Raw genomic sequence first — 15,485 nt, 5'->3', positions numbered from 1 at the left:
GGCGGGACCACAGGGGTTTTGGCTAACTTGAAAAACACGAAGGAAATAGAAGGAAAATATGTAATGACAAATGAATCTTCTTTTCTTGTTTGGCAATGAGGATAAATGAATCAATGAAGAAATTTTTTTTTATTTCACTTGCTATCAGCCTTTATATCTTTCTTTATTTGAGGTGGAGAGAACACAGAAAATTTGATTTCCATTTTTTTTTGGTTTCTTTTTTCTTGTGTTTTGCTCACAAATCTCTTAATCTAGATGTGGTTTAAGGTGGGTGGAAATCCTTCCATGTTTTGCTGCTACCGAGTTGTGAACAGGTGTGTTCATGGGCATGGGAGATGACCTAACTGCATGGTTTGCTTGGTACACATGGGTATGGCATGTTTTAGCCTTTTCAAAACATGAATGTGGTACAACAATCTGCTCTGTAGGTGGTCAATATTTGAAACTTGTCCATTAACCTTCCAACAACCACCTTGAAAGCTGCAAGTCTGGACTTCAAAAAAGTTCTCACAATAATTCTATCTTTCAGGGAAGTCACTGAAAATGAAAGAGCTCTTTCTTCTCATGGTAAATAAAATATGGGAAGAAAATAGAAATATTCAAGGTTAATTTATATAATGAGTCAATGAACAGAAAATTTTTTATTGTTTACTTAATTTAGAATTGCATTTGATCAATTCTTAATCTGAATACTGAGATTAATGGTTATGGTTAATATAGAGAGAATACGCGACAAAAAATTAATTTTTTTTCTTCCTCAAACATAGATCTTGATTGGCAGGAACGTTGAGCCTTAAATGGGTACAAAATGGTTGAGTCAACCAAGTACATGAGAATGTTGGCTTCTTTGCTAAATCATGACCTTTTGGGACCAAAATTTGCCAATAATGTAAAATCATGTTTGACTTTATTTTTCCTAAACAAAACAAACCATCTAAATTAACAAGAACAGATTTAAGGGGGAAACTCATTAAAATATACACACCCCTATAGCACAAACTGACCAAAATGAGCAAGTAACTCTCAGATAAATTTTTCAATCAGTGTTAAAAGACAACAGGCCAAAACAAGCTGGAAGTTGATAAACATTCTGCAAGAAGAAATGGCTTCCAATCAAAAACTACGTAATTATGTTGCTGCCGGAAGTTTCCCTCGAACAAGATCTACAAATAGTTGTTAGCTGCATGTATTTTCATAGTCATCACGGTAAATGCTCTCAGCCATCTGCCAGACCTGAAGAGTGTTGTCCTCAGCTACACTTGAAATGACCCATGGCTCATTCTTGTTCCATGAGAAGTCTGATATCTTGGCTTTGTGACCCCCATGAGAGAATAACAGCTCAGGTGGCCCATCCTCAACTTCTCCTTCTAGTTGCTCATCTCCAATCCTGAGGGCACAATCACCACATCAGTGAGCTTAGGAAAAGATTTGCAGAATGCTGGAGACTGATACAATCCATTAAGGTTCAAAATTTTAACATAACCTTGAAGATAACACTGTAAATTTTGGTCTCTAATGAGCAGTGTGCTTTTGTGTTCACATATCTGTTGGGTCAAACTATAATGAGCTAAAATTTTAGGCAAATTACACCCAAGGCCAAAGTTTTACCCCATTCCTGTCGCGGGAACTGATTTTTATTTTTATAATAGATATTAAACTTTAAAAACTTGTACTTCATTCCTAGTTTATGGACTTCACATAAGTTTGTCATAGCAAATCATTAACAGAAGTTCAGTCCCAGAAACAAAACTGGGCAAAAGATTAATCCCTTCAATGGAAACAATAACTTCTTGATATGTCATCCTCACCACATTTTTGTTAGGTCTCCAATGCCGCAATCTGGTTGGAAGTTTTTCAAAGTTTAAACCTCCATTAGAAACAATGAAAGACTCATCTCCTCCACATAAAAGGGATAAAATGTAGCCCCCTATGGTATAATTTACTTATCCTAAGAACATATAATTTACTTATTCTATCTATTTTTAGTTACTACTACCGGTTGGTTCAAATCTTCCCACTGATTTGGAAAACTATATGGCCCATCGAGTACTACAGCCACAATGCTCTTTCTTGCTTATGTTTATGTGCATGTGCAAAACCAAAGACAGAGGGCGCTATGGCACCAACAGATCTTGATGAGCTATGCCATTGATTTCTCATATTTTGAAGCAAAGACAAACGTACCATTTGTTATTGAATTTTGTTATCTTAAAAAAGGTTAAAATACATTATCCGGGAATAAATTTAATTATTAGCCCCCCTGTGCCCCCCCCCCCCCCCCCCCTCCCAAAAAAAAACTGGTTTGATCTAATCCAACTTGGTTGAAGACCTTGAGCCCAACATTGGATTGAATTAGACTCAACCTCTCAAACTATTAGTGTTGCGCTTGGGTTGACCTTCAAGGCTTCAACCCAACAAAGCACGCCTCAGTTGCCTACTTTTAAGCACAAAAGGCACTAAATAATATGCACAAGAGAAGATACATGAGGAAACAGAGAAAGTAAATCTTTTCCAAAAGTTTAGAGAAATAGAAGCATATTGAACACATTCTAAGCGGTAATTTGAAGTTTCTTGGCATACAATACCTGTTAAGATCCCAAACCATCAACCTTCTATCATCAGCAGAAGATGCCAAGACAGTTTCATGATTAGGATCCCATTCTACTTGGAAAACCTCCTCCCTGTAAAAAACAAAATCCAGCAAGTACTGTCATATCAGACATCAAACAATAAACTCAAGAGAAACATAAATGAGAAGAAAATTAGTAAGCTCTGAATGCACAAAATAAAACTTAACCAATAGGCCATTCAAAATAAATCAGAGAGTTTACAGTGAACATGGAAATCGTCATTTTTTTTACATGTGGATGAAAAATTGAATTGACTTTACATTTGACCATGTTTATATCATATTTATAAATAAGATATGCTGCAAACATAATTACATATCAAAATAATCCAGCATGCTCACCTACTGAATGAATTTTTAGAAGTAATGGCATGGTTAAAGATTATTAATTATAAATTATATTAATTATATCCAACCAAGTATCCTCACTCTATTACATATAACAATGTAGTTTTTAGGAGCAGCAAAAAGTGGGAAAACAAAAGGCTACCAAAATATGGTAAAATAATCTACTATATGGGATGGAGGAGAAAAACAGCATAATATTTTTCACAAGTAATCAACATCAAAATTTTCCAATGGCATTAGGTCAGATAGCATACGTGTGACTACTAAGAACATGCAGTGGCTCAGTCAGCTTCCTTATATCAAACAGACCAACAGTAGTGTCTGAAGATGCCGTAGCAAGAACCCACTCATTATGCGAATTGAAAGATAGATAATTAACCTGGGATCAGAAATAGGGTTGCCATTAGTAACAATCCGTTCATTTTCTTTTGCAGCAGTTGAGAAATTACAAAAACTGAGGAGAAGAGGAACACAAGGTCACTTTGTTTAAAATTAACAAAAATGGAACAGCAGCAAAACTGGAAAACATAAACATGGATTCACTAGGCCAGATTGCATATACAAGTAAACATAACAGTCATTAAAAGAATGATAAAACAAATGGGCCATTTAGCTTTTTATAGAAAGTTAAAAATGTTCTTCAACTACGCAAATGATGAGTTCTCGATGAATACAATTGCAAGCATGAAATTTACAATATATCAGCTTCACATCCCACAAGACCACAAGCAATAGAGCCCATGAATTTGCCCCCGGGCATAAGCTCAGGTGATAAGGACTTGCATCAGACAGCCTTGGACAAAGGTGAAGTCTGAGGTTCGAACCCTGCCACCTGCAGCACACATCCGCGATTTACCTCTTACGTGTTGGTCGAAGGCACAGCTGGCGTAGGCGTGGAATTAGTCTAGTGCATAAGACCAAGACACCTGGCGATATAAAAAAAAAAAAAGAAGAAAGAGAGCACGTGAATTTATATTTCCACTCACATCTTTGAATTTTTCATGATGGAACAGGGATGACCACAGCATCATTACTTGAACAGTCCTTTATCCAAGTACTAACTGATATTGTTATCATGTATCTAGAGTCCATAAAAAATTCAATGATACTCGTATACATGAAGCAACATCCAGGCTATCCAGCTAATTTTTTCAGTTTGGAGACCATAATTCATGAACCAAGCCCTAAAATTCTCCACCCATATTTCGGTTGGATGGACATTTCAATAGAAAAATAGGGCATCAGAATTACTAACTGTTGCAACTTGCAATCGATTAATAAATTAAAAATAATACATGATCATTTAAGAAAAAACAGCTTTCCTATGAGAAAACCTTATATGAAAATGAAACATGAAATAGAGCATAATGTATAGCGCAGTACTAAAAAATGAAGGTAAGTGTAATTCATAACATAACCTGCTTTGCAATCCATAACTTCTCTGGGAAATTGGTTCTTATGTAAAGACTAAAGGCATCATCAACTACACTTTTAAAAGATACATCTAACTTTAGATTAGTACTGTGAATGAAAAATTATTCAGAGAGAGCCCTAGCTCTTCAGGCTTCCTCTATACAGTCTATCACCACTCCTCATCCTTCTATTTTCAATTTCACCTTCCTTCCAACATCACTACTTTAAATCCAAAAAAGCAACTAGGGCAAGAATAACCCAGATACTTTTTTGAATCAGCAAAATATTTGTGAGACACATATCAGATCATTAAAAATGAAAACCAATCTAACAATTTAAAACATGTGGCAGCATTAAAGCATTTGTGTGTATGGAGTCTATGACATCTAATAACACCAAAGGAAACAATTTCAAAGATCGATTCACCTCATTCTCATGAGCTGTGACAGATTGTTGGGGCTTGTCCAAGCGCAAGTCCCAGATCATTAATCGACAGTCATCCCCCACTGACCCAAATAAATTTTCATTCTTCCAATGCCACGACACATGTTCCACCACATCTTCATGAGCCTAAAATTAAACATTAATGAAGTAAGCACTAAACAAACCCAGAATTGGAATATGCAAAAATATCAAAAACTGAATTACCTCATAAACACGCATTGTGTAGAGTACTTTATCTTGGGGCATGGCGGACACATCCCACAAACATATTTTTTGGTCATTTGAGCCACTCAGTAGGTACCCCTCTTTAAAGGGGCTCCATGACAATCCATAACCTTCTTTACTATGACCCCTTAGTCTCAAGTCAGGATCACATGAACCACCCTCTTTGGGCTTTACTGGGTGTTTGGTGCAATCAAAAACATACACATCACAGCAGCTAGTCTTGGCAGCTACGAGAGATGGGTTTTGCATCATACACCGAGCTCGATTCACTTCCCCATCAACATGAATTTTTTGCCTTATCTCTACCTATTAAAATGCAAACAACATAATTAAGTTAATAAAAATAAAAACAACAGTATCATTGGGTCACCCCTTTCAACTTCGATTACTAAGTTAATATGTCAATTTGCCCCTAGACAAGCATTCAAGTCCATACAAACAAATAAAATGTAACTTACCGGCTATAAAAAGATGGATTTAGCTCCATATTCTATCTTAAAGCCTACTATATTGTTTACTTAGTAATCAAAAGAAGAGTATAATGGTTTATGAGATGAAAAACTAGGTCAAATGGGTGTTTGGTATTTAGGTGTGATATACAAGTCTAGACTTGTATGCTTGTATTCTTATATTTCAATAATGTTGTTAAATGAAAGGTCCTATTTGATATACATGTTGACAGTCCAAGGCTCAAATTTATGAATATAAAATCTAAGAGACGAATTAATCATGTGAATAAAAATTATCAGCGGCTTGAAAATAACCCTATAAAGTAAAAACAAGGCAAAACAATCAGCTAGTAATTTCATCGAACAGTTGGTGTTCATGTAACATCTGCCAGAAAATGAACAAATAAATGCTTCGGTTACCTTAGGAATGGTGGGGTTTTCCGAGAGACCCGCGACGGGGTTCACCGGTGAACCTGAGGGAAGGAGAGCGTCGGCGACCATGAGGAAGTTAGGAAAGCCATCGGAGGTGTGGGTGCCGAGGACGAGCTTGTGAACGGAGAAAGAAGGGTCGGCGTAGGGCGATGTTGGGGTGGGGAGGCACTGAACGGTGAGGGACGGCCATTCGAGGGCGTGAGAGATGACGAGATCGTACAACAATGGCGTGTTCTTCTTCCACACCGTAAATTCTTCTTCAACCTCATCAACGCCCATCTCTTCCTCCCCCTCTCTCTCTCTCTCTCTCTCTCTCTCTCTCTCTCTCTCTGTTTTTCCCGCCAAAAGATATTGTTGAGTGGAGAGTGAAGCGAAGATTTTGTAGACGAGGAGGTTTATATATAATATATATATATATATATATATATATACGGTATACGGTGTATACATTTTATAAATGGAAGTTTTAATTTTACTTTTATTTAAAGTTTTGATTTTTTGATTAATAATTATGAGCAAAATTAAAATATGAGCCCAATTTTAGAGAGGAAAAAATTGTGATGCTGAATAATAAAATTTTATGCTTTAGGTTTAGGTTTTTGTTTTTTGTTTTTTTTTTTCAAATTATCTAATTGAAATGAAGTCGAATAAATACTTTGTGCATAATAAGAATAGTATGGATTTTGATAAATTGTCATTCAACCACGAGCACTTGAAAGGAATCAAGCAATAATGACTTGAAAGACTCAGATTGTACTCCAGTTAATCACTCTGATGTCTAAGTTAAGAGTAAGTGAAGAGAAAGTGAGAATGAGATGCTTACCTCCTCTGGAATCTTGAGATCCTTTTTTATGGTAGTGGAGGCAAACCCTCTTTTAACTTAGTATTTATAAGTGTGTTATTATGTTTAGGAAGAAGGGGAGTTTATGCACAACAATAAAGTTGTCGCCGTCAAGTTTGAGGCGTAAAAACAGTTTCTTACAAAAATGCAAGATCTTTCCTTTTTTGCATGTTATGCCACAAGCAAACGTATAAGGCAAAAAAGTTACATTTAAAGTTGAAGGAAAAAAATTTAGTATCATCACGAAGTTACAACATGCATCATGTGAACAATATTAATCTTCATCATATATTCTTTTTTTGATTACATAGGAACTTCAGCCACCAACGAGCCCTTCGAACCCTCTGGTGTGGCACCAAAATATTATAATTTATAAAAAAAAATATTATTGATTATAATGTAATTTGAATTTTTGAATAAAGTTACAAGTCAATTTAAGCCTACATCAAGGCCATTTAAGTCTTTTGTCATTTTATTTTATTTTTTTTCCCTTTTGGGTCTATTGGATGGTCCATCAAGAAAGAAAATAGTACTTCTCTTGTTATATAACTTATTTACTCCATCCCAACTCAACATTTAAGCACAAGACATAGGCTTATTTTTTTTATTTATTTTTGTTTTATTTTATTTTTTGGCTATGAGTGGCCCTACTAATTTAAAAATTGAACTATCAAGCAACCTACACCATCAATGTAAGATATTTATTTATTTATTTTTCTAATATTTACAGCAGAAGGTACCATTCTTTTGTCTTTTTATTTAAGATCCACTCAAAAAATAGTTTATTGGTGTGATTTTGATAGTAAATATAATTGTCTGATTCTATTTTCAAGTTAACAAGATATTACTTATTTTTACCTGTTAGGTATTACAAGTTTTTTCCCATAAATGCAAAGTTAAAATTTAAATCATACTTATATAACCAAGTTTTTACCTCATCTATACTCGACATCTAATGCATGATCATGACAAGTTTTTCCATTTAATTAGCTCACGCCTTATGAAAGACTAACCCACATGATAATACCATCCTAATGACTAACCCAAATATAACATGTCGGCCAAATTCAATAATGAATTATTATGTAATATTAGTTTAAATTTATTGGACCTCATAATCTTATCTAATAGAGATACCTCTCAAGATAGTCAGCATCCCACATCAAACATGCACTGGAAAATCTTAACCAAATAACTTTTGTGATGTATATTATAAGGGACAAAATTAAAAGGTATCATTTGGGAGTTTGAATTTAAATTTGGTAGATTTCGATAAATTTTAATATAATTTTATATTATATTTTGTACAAATCCACATAAATCAAAATTCAAAGTCTGTCCTAAACATAGGATGAGATCGTAACAAATAATACCTCATTGTAATTGGATCAAGTCATTACGGGACCGTTTGGTATTATTGCTAAAAATTACAAAAATCAAAATCAAAATTAGAAATAGAAACTAAAAACTAGGAACTAGGAACATACTTGTTTAATATTTATAAAATTAAAAAATGCCCATTTTTTTTTCCTTAAATCAAATAATAATATAAAATATGATTAAAATAATAAAATTGCAAATAACACACATTAAAAATGCTATAATAAACATAAAATTAGTATAACTATTTTAATTAATTATTATATTTCAAAATTTACTTTACAATAAAAATTTTATTGGTCATGACAATTGAAAAATAGTAAAAATATTTTGTAATTGACTTTACTATTATTTGTACAAAATGTATAACTTAATTTCAAATAACTGTTTCTGGGTATTGAAAATCATAAAATATGGTTTTCAATTTTTTCACAAACAACTGAAAATAGACATTAGAAACAGAAAACTGACAACATAAACAACTGTATTTTTATAATCTATTTTTTTACTAGACAAAAATAACAGAAACGGCACCAAACAAGTTCATATCATTAATCATATTTATTGAGATTATAATAACTATATCCTCGGTAGGTAACATATCCATCGCAGAATGAACTCAAAATGGACACGCAAACACACACTGAGAACATGTGCAAAGGGAAGCAACATATTACATATCCATTGTAGAATGAAATGATTAAGCTGTGGACTAAATGGGCACTTCGTTTTCCCATTATGGTTTCAACTTTCACATCCCAACCTGCTTGGTTGAGGGCAAAAAAGAAAGAAACTAAAATTGCCCAGAGAAAACTCGGTTCGGCTACGATTTCAAGAGGTTCTCGTAATCAAGCTACTATTATGAGTTGTCGACAAGGCTTCATTTGAAATGTAGAAAATATCAGGAAAAGAAAAGTATTAAGAAATCATCATTTTCATGTTTGGTTACGAAGGAAAATGAAAAATAAAATAAAATATATATTAAAATTATAAATAAAATTTTGATTTTATACATAATTAATATTTAATTTTTTTTATAATTTTTAGTCATTAAAATGATCGTTAATTTGTTATAACATTTAATAAAGAGTGAAAAAAAAAAAATTTCCTCCTTATTTTCTTTTTATTTATTTATTTTTGCGTAAAATGGATTAGAAAAAATATTTGTTAAAACTTTCATGTGTCAAGTAATATCTTTATGTATTTTCTTATAAAATGACGATAATAGCTTAAGAAATTGTTCGGCCAAGATAAATTATTTGTCATCTAAGCAATCTACAAATATCAAGTAATCATCCAAACAACAGAAACCAACAAAGTTATGGTGATCGTAAAAGTCATCAAATTAAGCATCGCACTTTCCTCCCTTGCCAGCACTTTCCACATCTCAAATCCTTTCCAAATCCTGTCTTTACCTGCTTGATAGGGTGAGGCTAATTAATCATGAATTCAGGAAGTGGGCATAACTCATTTTCTCACGGGTTTGCATTTAAAAGTTTTCTATTCTTAAATTTAGATGATAAATTTTATATTATATTTTATTTAAATTTAAAGAATCATAAAGCACAATATTACCAACATGAGTAACATGTGCTTGAAGACCATTAGGAAGCAAAACAAAACTCGAAACAATGGATGTAATGGAAGAAAATAAAGTAACCGAGTTAACCATGTGATATGTAGCCTCGGTATCAATAATCCATGAAGTCAAAGGAGAGTTAACCGTGGGAGAGGCAAAAGCATGAGACTGAGATGAAACAGAAGAACAAGAATTACAAGAAAGATTACCTGTCATGTGAGTTGGAGTTAAAGGAGTACTAGTAACTGCTAAAACTGATGAAACTGGTAGTTGAATGAGAGCTAGTAACTACTGACATTGCTCTTGAGTAAAAGGCAATGATGCAGAATCAAAAACAGGCTCAATAGAAACATTGTGAGCTAGACTTGGTGCTGCAGATTTAGACTCAGTAAATTTGTATTCGAGAGAAAAACCATGCAACCGATAACATTTTTCCACAATGTGACCTATTATATCACAATGCGAACAAACAGGACGATCTTTCTTGACGAAAGATTTTGTGTTACTGTGTGTGGAAGATGTTGGAACAAAAGAAGTAATCATTGCAGCTGAATCAAAAAGAGGAGCTGATGGAACTGCAATTTATTGTTGACTCTCTTCTTAAAGTAAGAGAGAAAATACTTTGTTGATCGGTGGAAGAGGATCAAGTAAAAGAATCTAACCCCGTATGTGACTATAGGATTCATTTAACCCCATTAGAAATTGCAAAACATGATCATAGTGTTGAAAATCCACAACAGATCAGATAGCACCATAAGAACAAGCAGGAACACAAGACCAAAATGGAGAAGGACGATAGTTTTGAAGTTCATCCCAATAACCCTTCAACTCAATATAATACTGAGTAACAAAAATTGACCTTGAGATAAATCCGAGATAGCTTTCTTGAGTTAAAAGATGTGAGGACCCGAGAGAAGTGATCATGAAGATCCAACCAAATCGCACGAGCAGTGGTCGCATAGATGACACTGGCTGCAATCTCCATGGATAGTGAAGAGAATCAAAAATTGGTCGTTGAAGAAGAGATCCATCAATGAAAGCTATCTTATTATTTGCATTCAAAGAAGTGGGCATTGATCGACTCGAGGTATGATAGTTATCTCTAGTTAAGACATGAGAAACAATAACAACATCGGGATAGTCTGAATTACTGAGATAATATGGATTAACAAAATCATCAATGGTTGATGATGAAGAAGAAGGAGGAGGAATGACAAATGCAGAAGGAGAAGAGGAAATTGGAGCTTTGGCCATTAGAGAAGCTTGAGAGAAAACATTCTAAAATAGCTCTGATACCATATCAAATTTATGAAAGTATTTCAATTTCATTCACTTCAAAAAGAGATATATATACAACAATTCAATAACAGAAAACTTAACAATTCATTAACTGAACTAACAACTCAAGAATTAAATTAACAACTCAATAACTAAACTATAACTGTGAGCTGCTACTGGTGCTAACTCTAATGTTGCTACTGCTACTAACTGTAATATAATGCATGATCATGACAAGTTCTTCTATTTAATTTTTTATGCTCTCATCAAATTAGCTTACACATTGTGAAAGACTAACCCACATGATAATATCATCTTAATGACTAACATAAATATATCACCTCGGCTAAATTCAATAATGTATTATTATGTAATATTAGCTTAGATTTATTGGACCTCATAGTCTTATCTAATAAAGATACCTCTCAAGATGTCTGAATCCCGCATCAAATATGCACTAGAAAATCTTAACCAAATAACTTTGTAATATATATTATAAGGGACAAAATTAAAAGGTATCATTTGGGAGTGTGAATTTAAGTTTGGTAGACTTCGATAAATTTTAATATAATTTTATATTATATTTTGTACAAATTCACATAAATCCAAATTCAAAGTCCGTCCTAAACATAGGATAAGATCATAATAAATAATACCTCATTGAAATTGGTTTGAATCATTACGGGACCGTTTGGTATTATTGCTAAAAATTAAAAAAATTAAAATCAAACTTAGAAATAGAAACTAAAAATTAGGAACTAGGAACCTACTTGGTTAATATTTATAAAATTAAAAAATGCCCATTTTTATCCTTAAATCAAATAATAATTTACAAATAATATGCATTAAAAATGATATAATAAACATAAAATTATTATAACTATCTTAATTAATTATTATATTTCAAAATTTACTTTACAATACAAATTTTATTGGTCATGACAACTGAAAAATAGTAAAAATATTTTGTAATTGACTTTACTATTATTTGTACAAAATGTATAACTTAATTTCAAATAACTGTTTCTGGGTATTGAAAATCATAAAATATGGTTTTCAATTTTTTCACAAACAACTGAAAATAGACATTAGAAACAGAAAACTGGCAACATAAACAACTGTATTTTTATAATCTATTTTTTTACCATACAAAAATAAGGACCAAACAAGTTCATATCATTAATCATATTTATTGAGATTATAATAACTATATCCTTGGTAGGTAACATACCCATTGTAGAATGAACTCAAAATGGACACGCAAACACACACTGAGAACATGTGCAAAGGGAAGCAACATATTACATATCCATTGTAGAATGAAATGATTAAGCTGTGGATGACTAAATAAGCACTTCGTTTCCCATTATGGTTTCAACTTTCACATCCCAACCTGCTTGAGTGCTTGGTTGAGGGCAAAAAAGAAAGAAACTAAAATTGCCCAAAGAAAACTCGGTTCGGCTACGATTTCGAGAGGTTCTCGTAATCAAGCTACTATTATGAGTCGTCGACAAGGCTTCATTTGAAATGTAGAAAATATCAGGAAAAGAAAAGTATTAAGAAATCATCATTTTCATGTTTGGTTACGAAGGAAAATGAGAAATAAAATAAAATATATATTAAAATTATAAATAAAATTTTGATTTTATACATAATTAATATTTAATTTTTTTATAATTTTTAGTCATATTAAAATAATTATTAATTTTTTATAACATTTAATAGAGTGAAAAAAAAATTTTTCTCCTTATTTTCTTTTTATTTATTTTTTTCAGGTAAAATGATGATAGTTGCTTAAGATATTGTTTGGCCAAGATAAATTATTTGTCATCTAAGCGATCTACAAATATCAAGTAATCATCCAAACAACAGAAACCAACAAAATTATGGTGATCGCAGAGTCATCAAATGCACTTTCCTCCTTTGCCAGCTCTTTCCACATCTAAAATCCTTCCAAATCCCGTCTTTACCTGCTTGATAGGGTGAGGCTAATCATGAATTCAAGAAGTGGGCATAAGTCATTTTCTCTGGGTTTGCATTTGAAAATTTTCTATTCTTAAATTTAGATGATAAATTATCTTATGTTTTATTTAAATTAATATAAATTTAAATTTAAATTTAAATTAATGTTTTAAATTTTAAATTTAAGTTCTGTATTTAAATTTATATAAACTCAAATATATAATATGATGAAATTAAGCATAATTTTTCTTAACTTAACTTCACAAAATATATCTTAGATTGCCCAACTATTTAAACTCTAATAGTATACTATGATGAAAATGAGCTATATATATATATATATATATATATATATATATATATATATAATAAACACACAAAATCTAGACTCAAAATAAATTTAATATTCTTAATTTATAAAACACATCATCCAATGAAGCAAATAAGTGGAAGTAATATATATCATTTCTAAGGACACAATTCAATAGATATCTTAACTTAAAATACATATCTTTTTTAAATGATATAAAAGCTTTACAATATTAAAATATTAAAGTAGAATTAATATTTATATTCTTACAAATTTACCTTGACAAGCAGACCTTTCAATTTTTTGTAATTTATCATCTTCACTGAGTGGGACTCAGGCTCGGTTTTGTTGTTGTTATCATCATCATCTTCACTGAAATTCATCGATGGAACAGAAAAAACCCTAAAAAGGGGCAAAATTACTTTTAACTAAGAGGGGAGGGGGGGGGGTGGGGGGAATGTCTTCCAAATACGCAAAATTAATTTTTATTAATTTTCATATTCTCAAAAAATTAAAAAGGAAAAAATTCACAGAAATATATAGGCTTTATAATCATAGGTTCAAAATTACATTAATTATAACAACACAATCCTCTAATTGAACCCAGCCAAACAACACACAAACAAAAAAAATCTGCAAGGAAGAAGAGAAAAGATCTACGGTCATAAGAGATGCAGCACACATAGTTCCCGTATGCGCGATCACATGATAGCACAAGCGTTCGTGTTCTCGTCGCTGAACGCCGTGGTGTACCGCACTTCGGTTGAGCTGGCACGCGCGAGATTCGAAACGTGTGGGTCGTACGAGCCGCGCACGTACCCCGCGGGGGCCTTCTTATCGTACACCCCGGCTGCGTAAGGGTGGGCGACGACGTCGTATGGGACGTAGGGCCAGATCTCGGCCCTCTTGCCCGTCCGATGGCAGATGCGTGACACCACCCTGGAGGCATCTACGTATCCGACGACGGTGACCTTGTGCTGCTTGCGCTCCACCTCCACCTGCTTCACACCTTTCATCCCCTCCACCGCCCGCCTCACCTTCCGCTCGCAGCCTTCGCAGTCCATCTTCACCTTTACCTCCACCGTCTAATCAAACAAAAAATCACATCACATCAAAAACCAAAAATCAAAATCAAAAGTGGGACCTGTGATTGCAACCTCAAAGGCGCACTAAACCAAAGAGGAACCCAGGAATAGCAAGCGTTGATTTGGTGTTGGCAACTTCAGGATACTGCAGACACTACGAATTAACTGAGCCAATGAAATTCTGCCACGTCAAAAGCAGTCCGGTATGATTCAAAAGAGTTAGGATATTTGTGGTACGATACTGAGAATTCCCCGAGAAAAGAAAATCCAATAACAAGCGATACTTTTCTCCTCCGGGAAGAAAGAAATGGGTTGTCAAATGACTATAATAACCTTATCTATCTAGCTAAGGAGCTACCAACTATACGAAAAGTCGTAACAAAAGACGGGTTAGTTCCGTCATTTTTCAGTCCGCCAGGACCAACGGAAGCCACCATGTGTTTCCCGTCGGAACTGGCACCGGGTTGCTGAGTTCTGAGCTCCAAACTTGGAACTGGCTCCGCTCTTTCAAAAGAATGACATTACTTTTCCGAAAATAGTAACGAATTTTTTTAGAAAAGAGAAGAACACAGATCCAGCACGATTATCATGAAATAGCTGGACCGAACGATTCAAGCGAAGAGTAGAGCAGATCTAGCTACTTTACGAACTGAGAACAGATACAAGCTACCAGATGACTCGATTTACAGCGCGCCTTTTTTTAAAAATTTGAAAATGAAAAGAAGACAAGTGAAGAAGATAGGTAGACGGAAGAAGAGATCAGAGAAGCAGTATACAGTACCTGCAGTTGCTTCCGCCTTTTGTGCTTGTATTTGGCATGGGAGCAATCGAAGAAGTCCGAGAGATGATCCAGAGCACCCATCGCTCACCGAGTCTGGCTCTCACTCACTCTGACTCGTCCAGAGAAAAATCGGATTAGCTTCAGTTGAGAAAGGAAAATGGTAATAATGGAGATAGGTCTAATCCGGACGGTCCATTATATAGTGGGGCGATGGGCTAGGCAATGGGCAAGTGTCCGGACTCCGGACCCACACCAGCACTCTCCCGCGTTGCTTCGAATCCGCACCGTCGGATTCCTTCCTTTGGGGGGCCGGTGACCACCACGCGTCT

At 33.8% G+C, this 15,485-nt stretch overlaps 2 protein-coding genes across 2 annotated transcripts; both read right to left on the bottom strand.

Annotated features, from left to right (window-relative positions):
- Positions 1–1,000: 1,000 nt before the first annotated feature.
- Positions 1,001–6,324, bottom strand: LOC131156645 (WD-40 repeat-containing protein MSI2-like). Its single transcript, XM_058110492.1, has 6 exons — positions 5,929–6,324; positions 5,039–5,365; positions 4,817–4,960; positions 3,232–3,356; positions 2,586–2,681; positions 1,001–1,387 (listed from the first exon to the last, which is right to left on the bottom strand). The coding sequence occupies exons 1-6, from the start codon at positions 6,217–6,219 to the stop codon at positions 1,177–1,179; spliced, it is 1,194 nt and encodes a 397-aa protein (XP_057966475.1). The 5' UTR covers positions 6,220–6,324; the 3' UTR covers positions 1,001–1,176.
- A 7,435-nt stretch (positions 6,325–13,759) lies between these two features.
- LOC131156644 (heavy metal-associated isoprenylated plant protein 26-like) lies at positions 13,760–15,485 on the bottom strand. The gene is made up of 2 exons (XM_058110491.1): positions 15,157–15,485; positions 13,760–14,375 (listed from the first exon to the last, which is right to left on the bottom strand). Exons 1-2 carry the CDS (start codon positions 15,235–15,237, stop codon positions 13,992–13,994), a joined length of 465 nt encoding a protein of 154 aa, XP_057966474.1. The 5' UTR covers positions 15,238–15,485; the 3' UTR covers positions 13,760–13,991.

Source organism: Malania oleifera, chromosome 5 (assembly GCF_029873635.1).
Source record: "Malania oleifera isolate guangnan ecotype guangnan chromosome 5, ASM2987363v1, whole genome shotgun sequence".
In the NCBI taxonomy this organism is placed as follows: Eukaryota; Viridiplantae; Streptophyta; class Magnoliopsida; order Santalales; family Ximeniaceae; genus Malania; species Malania oleifera.
Note: the sequence above shows the minus strand (reverse complement) of the source record. Positions and strands in the feature narration are given on the sequence as shown.